This window comes from Triticum dicoccoides, chromosome 7A (genome assembly GCF_002162155.2).
Source record: "Triticum dicoccoides isolate Atlit2015 ecotype Zavitan chromosome 7A, WEW_v2.0, whole genome shotgun sequence".
NCBI classification, from domain to species: Eukaryota; Viridiplantae; Streptophyta; class Magnoliopsida; order Poales; family Poaceae; genus Triticum; species Triticum dicoccoides.
The window spans coordinates 135,690,184-135,703,028 of NC_041392.1; the positions used below are offsets into that span (position 1 = coordinate 135,690,184).

At 44.3% G+C, this 12,845-nt stretch overlaps 1 protein-coding gene and 1 pseudogene across 3 annotated transcripts; one reads left to right on the forward strand and one right to left on the reverse strand.

The window, feature by feature from the left end:
• Nucleotides 1–4,069: 4,069 nt before the first annotated feature.
• LOC119330066 (chaperonin-like RBCX protein 1, chloroplastic) lies at nucleotides 4,070–11,340 on the forward strand. 3 transcript variants are annotated; one of them, XM_037603176.1, is made up of 6 exons: nucleotides 4,075–4,303; nucleotides 4,650–4,744; nucleotides 5,075–5,192; nucleotides 10,709–10,725; nucleotides 10,808–10,870; nucleotides 10,964–11,340. In XM_037603176.1, the coding sequence occupies exons 1-6, from the start codon at nucleotides 4,081–4,083 to the stop codon at nucleotides 11,036–11,038; spliced, it is 591 nt and encodes a 196-aa protein (XP_037459073.1). In that variant the 5' UTR covers nucleotides 4,075–4,080; the 3' UTR covers nucleotides 11,039–11,340. The 3 variants fall into 3 exon arrangements, with proteins under 3 accessions (XP_037459074.1, XP_037459072.1, XP_037459073.1); XM_037603175.1 differs by lacking the exon at nucleotides 10,709–10,725 and having other exon boundaries at nucleotides 4,071–4,303; nucleotides 10,782–10,870; XM_037603177.1 differs by lacking the exons at nucleotides 10,709–10,725; nucleotides 10,808–10,870; nucleotides 10,964–11,340 and adding an exon at nucleotides 5,370–7,510 and having other exon boundaries at nucleotides 4,070–4,303.
• LOC119334894 lies at nucleotides 9,611–9,749 on the reverse strand (annotated as a pseudogene).
• Nucleotides 11,341–12,845: the final 1,505 nt, after the last annotated feature.

A 12,845-nucleotide genomic window follows, 5' to 3' on the forward strand; every position in this document is an offset into this window, starting at 1 on the left:
CGGCGGCAGCGAAGTGGGGCGCGGCCCGGGTGACGTGTCGAGCGGCGGTTGGCTGGCGCGGGCGCGGTGGACGTGTCCGGCAGCGCGGGGTGCAAGAAGGCTAGGGTTTGGACCCGAATTTTCGGAGGGGGAGGCCTATTTATACATAGAAGGAGCTAGGAGACTCCAAATGGAGTGCGGTTTTCGGCCACGCGATCGTGATCGAACGACCAAGAGGATGGAGGGGGTTTAGGTGGGTTTTTGGCCACTTTGGAGGGGTGTTGGGCTGCAACACACATGAGGCCTTTACGGTTCCTCGGTTAACCGTTGGAGTATCAAACAGACTCCAAATGGTACGAAACTTGACAGGCGGTCTACCGGTAGTATATCAAGGCCACTTGGCAAGTCTCGATCCAATCTGAGAATGTTTAACACTCGCACACGAAAAGAGGCAAAAGGGGACACCGGAGGACGTAGGAGTGCTGGAATGCAAAACGGACAGCGGGGAAAATGCTCGGATGCATGAGACGAGCACGTATGCAAATGCGATGCACATGATGACATGATATGAGATACATGACATGGACAAAATGCAAAACGAAGACAAAACCAACCACGAGGGAATATCATAACTTAGTGCCGAAAATGGCAAGAGTTGGAATACAAATATGGCAAGTTACATACGGGGCGTTACACGAATCCACTGACACAACTGTTCATGCACGAAATGTGAGTTGTTTACGTCATGAAGGGTTGACTGGGAGAACCGCAAGTTTTTCGGGGTCGAGCTATTCATCCGAGTCACTATGAGCGAATTTGTCCAATTGACATGTCTGAAGGAATCAACGTTGGACTTACTGGATCCTTAACAATTCATGTGAGAACTGATCACTTGTGGGGATCCTTAAAGAGTCCATTTTATGAAATATCTGCTTAGAAAGCAAAAAAAAAAAAAGACAGGTGGTTTATCTATCACCAAATAGAGATGAATATTATATGAAAGCAGTAGCAAATTCTTTGTCCTTGAATCAAGGTATTCAGGAAGAACAAGTTGTTCGAGCTAGATACCGTCAAGAATTCTTGGTTATTGCATGGGAACTGATTCATGTTAGAAGTATTTTTCTTTCCAATATTTTTCTATTGGGGGTTCTCTCATTCCTTTTACTGAGCACAATGACGCGGATCAAGCTTTAAAATATGTTTAAGACATTTAAAAAAGGAAAATTCTTACTTTTCAAGAAATGATCATGACATTCTTTAAAAAATATGCAATGCAAAAAATGTTTGTGTAAGTAAAAACGATGTTTATACCATTCAAAAAATCTATTTGACATTTGAAAAATCTATTCACACATTTAAAAAATATGTCCATAACTTATTTTAAAAAAGATGTTAATATAATGTAAAAAATGTTCGCATATAATAAAGAATATGTTTCATACCATTCAAAAAAAGTTCAATGTGTATTTGAAAATGATTACCATTTATTTAGAAAAATTAATACTTTTATTTGAAAAATGTCCATCGTGTATTTAAAAATATTAAATGCGTTTCAGAAAAATGTTATATGTGTATACGACAAAATGAAAATGTGTAACGAAAATTGTACACATGTATTTGGAAAGCAAAAAAAGAAAAAGGAAAAAAGAAAACTTGTGAAAAAAATTGGTAAGAAATCAGTAGAAATAAAAGAATAAAAAACCATACGAAAAGTTATAAAACCGGCCCGAACCGGTTACAGAACCTTTCTATAGTCGCTTTGATGTGCCGGCCTACTAAGCCGAGGGCGGGCATTTCCTATTTGGCGCTGCAGGCGCCGGTTATAGCCTGTTTCCGCAAACCGGCGCCTGCAGCGGCGCTAGCTGGGCTCGGCCCAACTATCATTCTTTTCCCTGTTTTTTGAAACTCAAAAAAGGAAGGAAAACTGTGCACAGCCAGCAATCGAGCCAGCAATCTCTCAGTCAATAGCCAACTCCTCAAACCACTACGACATCACCCTGACTCGTGAATACAATCATCCTTTCCATCTTTTTATACACACAGGAAATGCCCTTTATGTTTCTGTGTTTTTCCTTTCTTTTTTTGTTTCATATTTTCTTTTTTATTAAATGCATGAAATGTTTACAAATAGTTGATATCTCTTTTCTAATTTGTGAACTTTTTTTTGAATTCGTGAACTTTTTTCATAATCGATGAACTTATTTTTAAATTCATGAACTATTTTTCATAATCGATGAACTTTTTTCAAATTCAATGAACATTTTTCAAATTTGATGAACTTATTTTTAAATTCGTGAACTTTTTTCATAATCGATGAACTTTTTTTCATAATCAACGAACTTTTTTCATGTTTTCAAATTCGCACCAAATTCGATGAACTTTTTTCACAATCAATGTTTTTTTTTAAAAAATCAATGAACTTTCTCTCGAATCTGATGAACTTTTTTTCATAATCGATGAACTTTTTTCCATAATCAACGAACTTTTTTCATGTTTTCAAATTCGCACCAAATTCGATGAACTTTTTTCACAATCAATGATTTTTTAAAAAAAATCGATGAACTTTCTCTCGAATCTGATGAACTTTTTTTATTGCTTGAACTTATTTTCAATTTGGATGAATTTTTTTTAAAATTCAATGAACTTTTTTTCAAATTTGTGAACTTGTTTCGAAATTTCATGATTTTTTTAAATTTGTATGAATCTTTTAATTTTTTTGAATTGTTTTAAAAATTCGCGGTTTCGAAAAGTGTCTTGAATTTCTTTACAAAGTTTACGTTTCTTTTCATATAATTTATATAAGGTATATATAATAGTACTCTTAATGTTGTACTAGAATAAGGTCAAATATTGCACTTCCTGATACTGTTTGTCAGGGGGAGCTCGGTCTAGTGGTTATTGCTGCGTCCTGCTTTTGCTAGCGAGAGGAGTTCCGCGCGGATTAGGAGCTCCCCGAGGGAACCCCTCAAAGAAAAAAGGAGCTCCCCGAGGGCGCACCAATCGCCGCCGGAGGCGAGACGTTTGCTTCCCTCTTGCTGCGGCGAGATATAGCCCTAATGCAAAAAAACCGCCTTCTGATTTCAACTCCTTCCCTGGTGTCATCCCATGTGCTTAATCCGTAACAAAATTCCATATGCCCCACTAGTGATGTCAAAATCTATTATTTTTACATCTACATCATCTTATTGGAGATGGTCTTAATCCGTAAAAATATGGCCGTACGCGCATTATCACTACTAAATAAATGAGCTAGTGGTTGATCTTTCAACGAAAAAAAATGTCATATTACAAACTCAAACATTAAGCTTTCCGATCAGGAACAGAAATATGGCCAACACACTCTCCTAGTGCTTTTCCTGTACACGTTCTCATTCACCTCCTCTCGCAACACCCCAACACGGTATAGAAATCAACAAAGTTACTTTCGCCTGCGGATGTGGAGTTTCTACACCCGGGCTCAAATGCTCCTAGGTGGACAGTAAATTCGAAAAAAGAGAAAACAAATCCAAAAGATTCTGAATTTTTTGTGTGGAAAAATTTAAGGAATATTTGGAGTGTATGCAAAAATTCATCACGAAATCACATTGGTCGAAGGTGTGGTAAAAAATAAAATCGATGCTCTGAAAATTTTACTTTCAAACGCATTTTGGAGCTCTGATTTTGTTTTTTTCCACGACTTCCATCAATGAGATTTCGTGATAAATTTTGGCATGCACAGCAAAAAATTCCTAATGTAAGCCACAAAAAATCAGTTTTTTATTTATTTTACTGTTCACACCGGGAGCATTTGAGCTCGGATGAGCTACTTTCGCTTGCAGTGGCACTTCATCGAGCACCAAGCAAATCAATCGACGACATCTTATTCTTTTTTTTTTTGCGAAACGACATCTTATTCTTACCCGAGGAGGAGGCAGGGGAGAAGGCCCGGTCAGGTAGGCCACATAGAGTTTGCCAGGTACTTCTTCCGTCTTTGTTTCTCAAATGAATGTATCAAGCATTTTCATTTAAATGACAAATTTTTTCAGATGGAGGGAGTACAAATTCTGAGTCCGAAATGCTGAGACTTGACTTCTCTTCATCAAATACCCAAAATACCCTGGCATGCAAATATCTCCCGCTGGGTGCAACCCGTGGCGCACGTTGGTTACCATTCCAGACGCCATGGTGTCCTGTCGCTGCGCCGTCCTGCCCCACCCTGCCGGAGTGGTCCCTCGTCGCCGGCAACACCTACCCGCACAGGCGTTCTGCGGGGCGGAGAGGAGGAGGCGGCGGCGGCTCGTGAGCTTCGAGGCGCCGCCTCGGTGCCACAAGATGTATGTTCCCGGTAATTCTGCACTACTTTGCCTTCATCTTCAATTCTTGAGCCCCCTGTTCCCCGAGGGAAAAGCAATTGGATTGATCCGCTCGGCCATTATATTTCTGTAGCAGCTAAAGCAGAGTAGCCAAGTGCAGTTGTGAAAGAGCCAAACTTCAACAATTACCAAGCAAATTTCTGTTCTTCCGTGTGCTAAAACCACGAAAATCTTATGGTTCGACATATGCAGATCGGTTTCAAATCTCAGTCAGGAGTTCGAAGCATGCTCAAATTAATTCATTCACTGTAACACTAACAATACTACTGTAAATAGCTTTTGCGAAATGATGTGGACTGAGCCAGTGACATGTTTCAGGCTTTGGAGAGGGCTCCCCAGAGAAAAAGGCGGCGATTAGTCTGCTGAACTTCTTCAATTACCTGGCCGTCAGGATTGTGCTGGCACAGCTTGAGGTTACCTACCTTCTAGTTCCTCGCATAATCTCCATTGAGAGTCTTAGATTTAGTAAAAGCAACACAATACTTCAGTAGTGTAGTAAGTAGTACTTTTTTGTTTGCAACTTGATTTGGACTGAGACAACACTACCGTATTTGTTATACTCGATGCACAAATTATTACAGCACCACTGAGAGTAGGATTTTCGCAGCCCATTGAGAGAAATAGACATACCCTAATAATACTGTTGGGTACCTGATTCTTTATTTATCTTATGTTTGAGGGACGTTTTGGTGCCATCTAATAGCTGTCCTTTTTTATCTTCCTGTGAACAATTTTACCGTCAGAGTTACAACCGAGAAGCCTATGTTGAGCTCAAGGAGTTCACCAGCCGCAACTCCGTGAACGACGCTGATAGTTTCTGCAAAAACCTGATCCGCGAGTCGCCAAGACACAAGGCATTAGGTAACTTTTCTTACCCCTTTTCCAGATTTAGGATGATATACGGGGTAACCTTTGCCTATCCGAGTACATGCTTATCGCTGAAGAATTGAGTGTCGTAGCAGGTTTATGATGCCTGTTCTGTTGATCAGAACTTAATCTAAGACAAGCATCAGTTCTGAACTAACTCATGCACTGCAGTGTGTGCGATATGCGGGAAGCGTCTTGCCTCGTTAGAGGGACGCGTTGCGTGTTTATATGGCAGGGGCGCACCTCCATGAATAACAGCGCATACATGAAGTTGTTGGGATTACAAACTTGAAGAAGAAGGGATAAAGGAAGGAGAGTTCGGTTACAGAGGATATGTGAGGATATGTCAACCGAAACTACTTAAACATCTATCCCTATATCTATCTCTACAATGCGTGTTTAACACCCTCCCTTAATCACAACTTCATCAAGTTGAGATTATGCTTGAAGTCTTAAAAACTTCGTGTGGGCAAAGCCTTGGTAAACCCGTCAGCAACTTGATCTCTAGAGTGCACAAACCGAATGTCAAGTTGCTTGTTAGCAACCCTTTCTCTCACAAAGTGGAAATCTATCTCTATGTGTTTTGTCCTTGCATGAAACACATGATTAGCAGATAGATAGGTAGCACCAAGATTATCACACCACAAACATGGGGCCTTGGTGTTTTTCACACCAAGTTCTTTAAGAATAGATTGAACCCATATAATTTCTGCTGTTGCATTTGCCAATGCTTTGTATTCTGCCTCTGTACTTGATCTAGACACAGTTGTCTGTTTCCTTGCACTCCATAATATTAGGTTAGGACCAAAAAAGACTGCAAAGCCACCAATGGAGCGTCTATCATCCAGACTGCCTGCCCAATCAGAATCAGAGAAGGCACTAACCAAGGTAGATGGTGACTTGCTGAAATTAAGACCAATGCTCAAAGTATTTTTGACATATCGAACTATACGTTTAGCAGCAGTCCAATGAACAGTGGTGGATGCATGAAGAAACTGACATACTTTGTTGACAGCAAAAGAAATATCAGGCCTTGTCAAAGTTAAGTACTGCAATGCACCGACTAGGCTCCTGTATTTAGTGTTGTCCTCTTTGCTTAGAGGTGTACCTTCTGTAAGAGACAGTTTTTCAGAACTTGACAAAGGAGTGGGTGAGGGTTTACAACCTTGCAAGTCAGCCTTTTTTACCAAATCAGTGGCATATTTTTCCTGGGAGAGATGAAGTCCATCATCATGTTTCTTCACTTCAATCCCTAGGAAATAATGAAGATTTCCAAGATCCTTAAGAGCAAAATCTGTGCTCAAGTCCTTCAATATTGCAGTTATTGCTTCATCAGATGAACTTGTAACAATAATACCATCAACATAAATGAGAACAAATATGGATGTGTTCAATTTATTGAAAATGAACAGTGAAGTATCAGACTTGGAAGGAACAAAACCGAGTGTCTGCATTTTATGACAAAGGCGTGAATACCATGCCCTTGGTGCTTGCTTTAACCCATACAGTGCTTTGTCAAGTTTGCATACAAATGAGGGTGCTTGTTCATTTTCAAACCCAGAAGGTTGTTTCATGTATACTTACTCTTCCAGAACACGATGCAAAAACATGTTCTGTACGTCTAGCTGCCTGAGACTCCAACCCATAGACACAGCAATGGACAAAACAAGACGTATGGTTGCAGCTTTAACAACAGGACTAAAGGTGTCCTCATAATCTATTCTATACTGTTGCTTAAAACCCTTGGCAACAAGTCTTGCCTTGTATCGATCAATGGTTCCATCAGATTTCCTTTTTATTCTGAAAACCCATTTGCAATCAATAAGATTCTTACCTTGCTGTGGAGGGACTAGATGCCATGTGTTATTTTTCTCAAGTGCCAAATATTCTTCCTTCATTGCCTTTTTTCACTTTTCATCACCGAGTGCTTCCTCAAGCGTACTTGGCTCACCTGGTTCACCTGTGGAACAAACTAGGCCATATTTTGTTATATGTTTATAATCAACAGGCTTGATCACACCTTGTTGCAGCCGAGTTTGTCGTTGTGATGGTGCAGCCAAATCTGTGGCCACAGAAGATCCTGAGTCGGGAACAGGAGTTCTGGGCGCTGCAAGTTCCGAGGCAGATCCGCCTCGTGCTCGCCCCGGATCCTCTGTGGCTTCGCCCCGTGACCCAGATGTTGTAGGCGCCGTAGAAGATCCCGGCCTCCCGACCGGCTCGTCAGGAGCACATGATTGCGCAGGCCCGCGTGAATCAGCACCGGATTCAGCGCCCGTCAGCCGCGTCTCGACGCGCCGCTTGTAGCAGCGCAATTCGTCCGGAAAACGCCTACGGCTTCGACCACCCGGGCGCTGCCAGGTGTCGAGCGCTGAGTGGAGAGGAGCGGGTGCGGGGTCGCCTCCAGCTGCGGACGGGCGCGTGGCACGCGCGGAGTCGCTGCCGGTCGCACGAGCGGGCGGACCCGCTGTCGGTTCTGACGCGTCAGCCCGCGCAGGTTGCCTGCGCTGCTGCTCCTGCAGCGATCCCGAGGCGGATCCAGCGCACTCCGAGGCAGATTTGCTCCCCTCCTCGTGACACATGAAATATGGCACTTGGGGATTGATTTGTGCATCATTTTCTTCTCTGTTTTCACTTCCGTTTTCTCCTGCATCATCAAAGCTCATGTGCATGGTTAGGAGGGTTAGTCATCATTGGATCATCACAATTATTTTCTCCCCCGTGATCAAGGCCGGATAGATGAGGTGGCAAAAGAAGTATTTCTTGACAGAGTCTAGCGCCGGCATTAGGATGAAGATCAGCAAAAGGAAATTTGGTTTCATCAAAGACCACATCTCTAGAGATATAGACACGGCCGGTGGAGATGTCAAGGCACTTGACACCTTTATGAAGTGGACTATAGCCAAGAAAAGCACATTGCTTTGAGCGGAACATGAGCTTACGATTATTGTAGGGACGAAGATTGGGCCAACACGCACAACCAAACACACGAAGTGACTTGTAGTCAGGTTTGACATGAAGAAGCCTCTCTACTGGAGTCTCATTATTGATAACACGACTAGGAAGCATGTTGATGATGTGGACAGCCGTGAGGAAAGCCTCATCCCAAAACTTGAGGGGCATGGAGGCGCCGGCTAAGAGGGCTAGTCCTACCTCAACAATGTGTCGGTGTTTACGTTCTGCAGAGCCGTTTTGTTGGTGAGCGTGAGAGCATGATACATGGTGAGAAATATCAAGATTTTGGAAGAAAGAGTTCAACTTTTCGTACTCTCCCCCCCCCCAGTCTAATTGAACAGCAATAATCTTGCTGTCAAACTTGCGCTCAACGAGAGCTTGAAAGTTTTGAAAGACTTGAAAGACGTCGGATCGTTTCTTAAGAAGATAGATCCAGGAATATTTACTGTAGTCATCTATAAAGCTCACATAGTAAGTGTGTCGACCAACAGAGCTAGGGGCAGGACCCCAAACATCAGAAAAAATTAATTGCAATGGTTTTGTAGACACACTAGTTGATAGAGGATAGGGTAACTGATGACTCTTAGCACGTTGACATGAATCACAAACTGTTTCAATATTGCGCTCACCAACAAACGGGAGCTTATTTTTCCTAAGTAATCTTTCAACTAAAGAAAAAGAGGCATGGCCTAATCGATCGTGCCATCGGGTTGACGAAAGCTTGGCAACACCGTAGGCTCGTTTATTGAATCTTTGACACTCCGGAAGCAATGGGTAGAGCCCTCGAACGCATCTACCTCGATAAAGCACTTTCTTCGTTGCCTGATCCTTGATCAAAAAGAAAAAAGGATGAAACTCGAGAAAGACATGATTATCAATGGCAATTCTATGAACGGAGAGAAGATTCATACTAGCACTAGGGACATGCAAAAAAATTAGATGAAGGTTGCGATGGGGAGTTTTAATAACTGTATGACCAACGTGACGAATCCTCATACCTGCACCATTGGCAGTGTGGATCTGGTCCTTGCCGCGGTATTTCTCCCGCGTGGTCACCTTCTCGAGCTCGCTGGTGATGTGTTCAGTGGCCCCACTGTCAACGTACCAATTGGTGTCGACGCCGTAGGAGCCGTCCGCAGCTGCAGCAACTTTGTCCTCGTCTTGGGAGTCGTAGTCATCTTCATCGTAGCGGTACCAGCAGTCTTTGGCCGTGTGCCCAAGCTTGCCACAGATCTGACAGCGAGGGGCATCCGGACGAGACCTGGTGGAGCTGCCGCCACGACGAGGTTTGGAGTTGGGGGAGCGGCCGCCGCGGGAGTTGGAGGAGCCACCACCGTTGATGGTGCCTCCAGGCCGCCCTTTGGTGCGGGGAGAGCCACGACCGCGACCACAACCGCGAGATGCGGCGTTGGCCGAGGACTTGAAGCCGCCGGAGGAGCCATGAAATTGGGCCATGCGCTGATCGAAGTTGCTCAGCATGGCATAGAGCTCATCGAGGGTGACAGGCGTGACGCGGGCGTCGAGGGCGGAGACGAGCGGCTGGTAGTCGGCGTCCAGCCCATGGAGGATGTACGAGATCAACTCGTCGTCCTGGATGGGTTTTCCGGCGGCGGCGAGCTCATCAGCGAGGCCGCGGAGGGAGGCGAAGTAGGAGGCAACGGACTGGTTGCCCTTCTGCGCGTTGATGAGCGCAGTTCGGATGTTGTTGACGCGGCTGAGGGATTGGGACGAGAACATGCCCGCCAGAGCCAACCAAAGGTCATGCGTCGTGGTGATCGCGGTGACCGCGACCAGGACCTCCCTGGACAGCGTACTCAGCAAATAGCTGAGCACCTGTTGGTCCTCCCTGACCCAAAGTGGGTGGAGAGGGTTGGGCTCAGAAGTCTCCTTGCCGTCTTTGTCCTTGGTGACGTGGAGTCTGGCCGGTTCCGGCGAGGTGTCGTCGACGTAGCCGAAGACACCGGTGCCCCGCAGGTGGGGTGTGACCTGCGTGCGCCAGAGCACGTAATTCGTGCGGTTGAGCTTCTCGGTGACCTGGTCGTTGAGGCTAGGTTGGGAGGCGCCGGATGAAGACATGGCTATGGCACTAGACGGAATCGGGATAGCTAGATGGAGAGAGGAAGGGCTCTGATTACCATGTGCGATATGCGGGAAGCGTCTTGCCTCGTTTTTTTTTTTTTGAAAAGGGGGGATTCCCCGGCCTCTGCATCAGAAAGATGCATGCGGCCATGTCTTGCCTTGTTAGAGGGACGCGTTGCGTGTTTATATGGCAGGGGCGCACCTCCCTAAATAAGAGCACATACATGAAGTTGTTGGAATTACAGACTTGGAGAAGAAGGGATAAAGGAAGGAGAGTTCGGTTACAGAGGATATGTCAACCGAAACTACTTAAACATCTATCCCTATATCTATCTCTACAATGCGTGTTTAACACAGTGGTGAAGTGTTGGTGCTCTTTTAGTTTTCATTTGATTGTCGGCTTACCATTTCTCATGATGAACATTAGTCTTGGACAAATTTACTGACACCTCATTACCTTTGTTTCACCATGGTGACAGCTATGAGGATTTTGGAGGTAAGCACCTAGAAAAATTTAGAAATGGCAATCTTCTGAACTTTGGTCTGGCCCAGGGTTTGCTCATGCACTGCGACCGCAGGTTCGATCGGCTTATATGAAGAATGATTTCGAGTGGGACAGCCTGAAGAAGCTATCGTTCAAGGTTGGTTGTTTTCCACGCCGAAGTATTATCATCACCATCAAGAAGAGACCATTCATAGTTGTTTATTTCTTGCCTTCCATTGCGCATGGGCAGATGGTTGATGAGGCCAACATAAAGCTCATGAGGGATTATGTCCTGGAGACCAGCCACATAGAAGACGACGAGTGAAGATATCCCATGTACCCTCGGCACGTCTGCCGTGCAGGCCTCGATCGATCGACAGCTCTGCACACGCACAGGATTTGATTATGTTCTTTTATTACCAAGTGCGGTTCAAACTCCGTGTATTTGGGACTGGAAATTATCAGATAACGTGACGATGCGCGCTAAAGGATTATACCACGCTGAAACTGAATCCACGGCATCCTGAATCAAGTGCTATTCCCAGTGTTTCACAATGTTCTTCCTTTTTCACTAAGGAGGTTGGAACCCCCAGCCTCTATATCAATTGATGCACACAATCATCTTTATTAAAGTTGATGCAACGCAGCAAGGCCAATGTCATCACAAGTGGATCAAGTATTATGCCCCCTGTTTCACAATGTAATTCATTTTAGTTTTGTCCAAGGCAAACTATATTAAAATTGGTCAACTTTATAGAAAATTAATTTCCATGTCTACAATACAAAAAATAAACACTATGAAAACATGTCCAATGAAGCTCCCGCAAAACAAAAACATGTTCAATGAAGAATTTAAATGATAGTACGTATCAATTGGATGTGCACATGATGGTATTTTTCCTATAAACTTGGTCAAAATTTGAATATCTTTTGACTTGACACAAAAATGGAAGTACCTTATATTGCGAATTTCCGTGCGCAATCAAAATTGGACCGGGTTCCACTATCAAGCACGGCTGGAACAACGCAAAAGTAATGGGATCCCAGGTTTTAAACTGTTGCCTAACGGTAACATCATGATAACTAGAAGTTCAACAAGGCTAGAGAAAGTAAATCAGCGAACTTCTCGTTACGACGGCACAAAAGGACCAGGAATCCTGTGGTTGTATAAGAATGATCCTCCTCGTAAGACTCTAGCAAGCTCGCGTGCACCTTCTAGATAACTTGTCTAAGTTACTCCTCACTGTGACTAGTCAAGCTCGCGTGCACCTTCTGGACAACGAATCCCTTTGATTGTTTCGGCCGAGGAGATATGTACGACTCGGAGCGAATCCCATGTCCCAAGTCTCATGACGAACTGCCATCTGACGTGGCTTTGTTGTTCATGGTCCTTGCTGCCCGTGGACTCTGGCCGGATAAGGTATTCTGTGTGCGTGGAATGAACAGTCAACAAAACCGAAAAGAGGAATCTCAGAGACGAGAGAGGGAAAGGTGAAAGCAACGCTCACGGCCGATCGATATTTCTTCGATAAAATGGCAGTAGATCGATGTCATAGGCTATACAGCTCGTGTAAGGTCATGGCACCCGCTTGATTGGCACAGAAGAGAAGCATCAAGACAGAGAAGAGGTCAAGCACGTGCGGTAATTACAAGTCAAAGAATCACCTCGGTTAATTATTACAATTACTCTGCCTTGATCTGCAAGGACCAACAAGAAAGTGGAATCTGGCTTGATCTAGACTCCACAGGATTGCTCTCCAAGCACCCCGCAGACAAGTTGGCTGGCCAGTGCATCATCCGATGTGGACGCAATTGGTTGCATATGGAACCAGCTAACGTTTCCTCGCACAACTTTTCTCTGTGTCGCCATTAAAGAACTGCTACATCACCATTTCAAAAAAAAAAAAAAAAAGAACTGCTACATCACATCCGAGTCTAGGACGAGGACGACGGTGGTTCACTCGAAGAAATAAACGGTCCTAGGTTACAATGGCAACATTGACCCGTTCTGTACTGCACTCTGCTTTTGTGGTCTGGTCGGATCGGACGGCTCCGGGACGCCCAATAACGACCGAATCTGTCTCACGCTCACTGCACTTTCGCGGAACCCAACGTCAAATGTTGAGCATGCC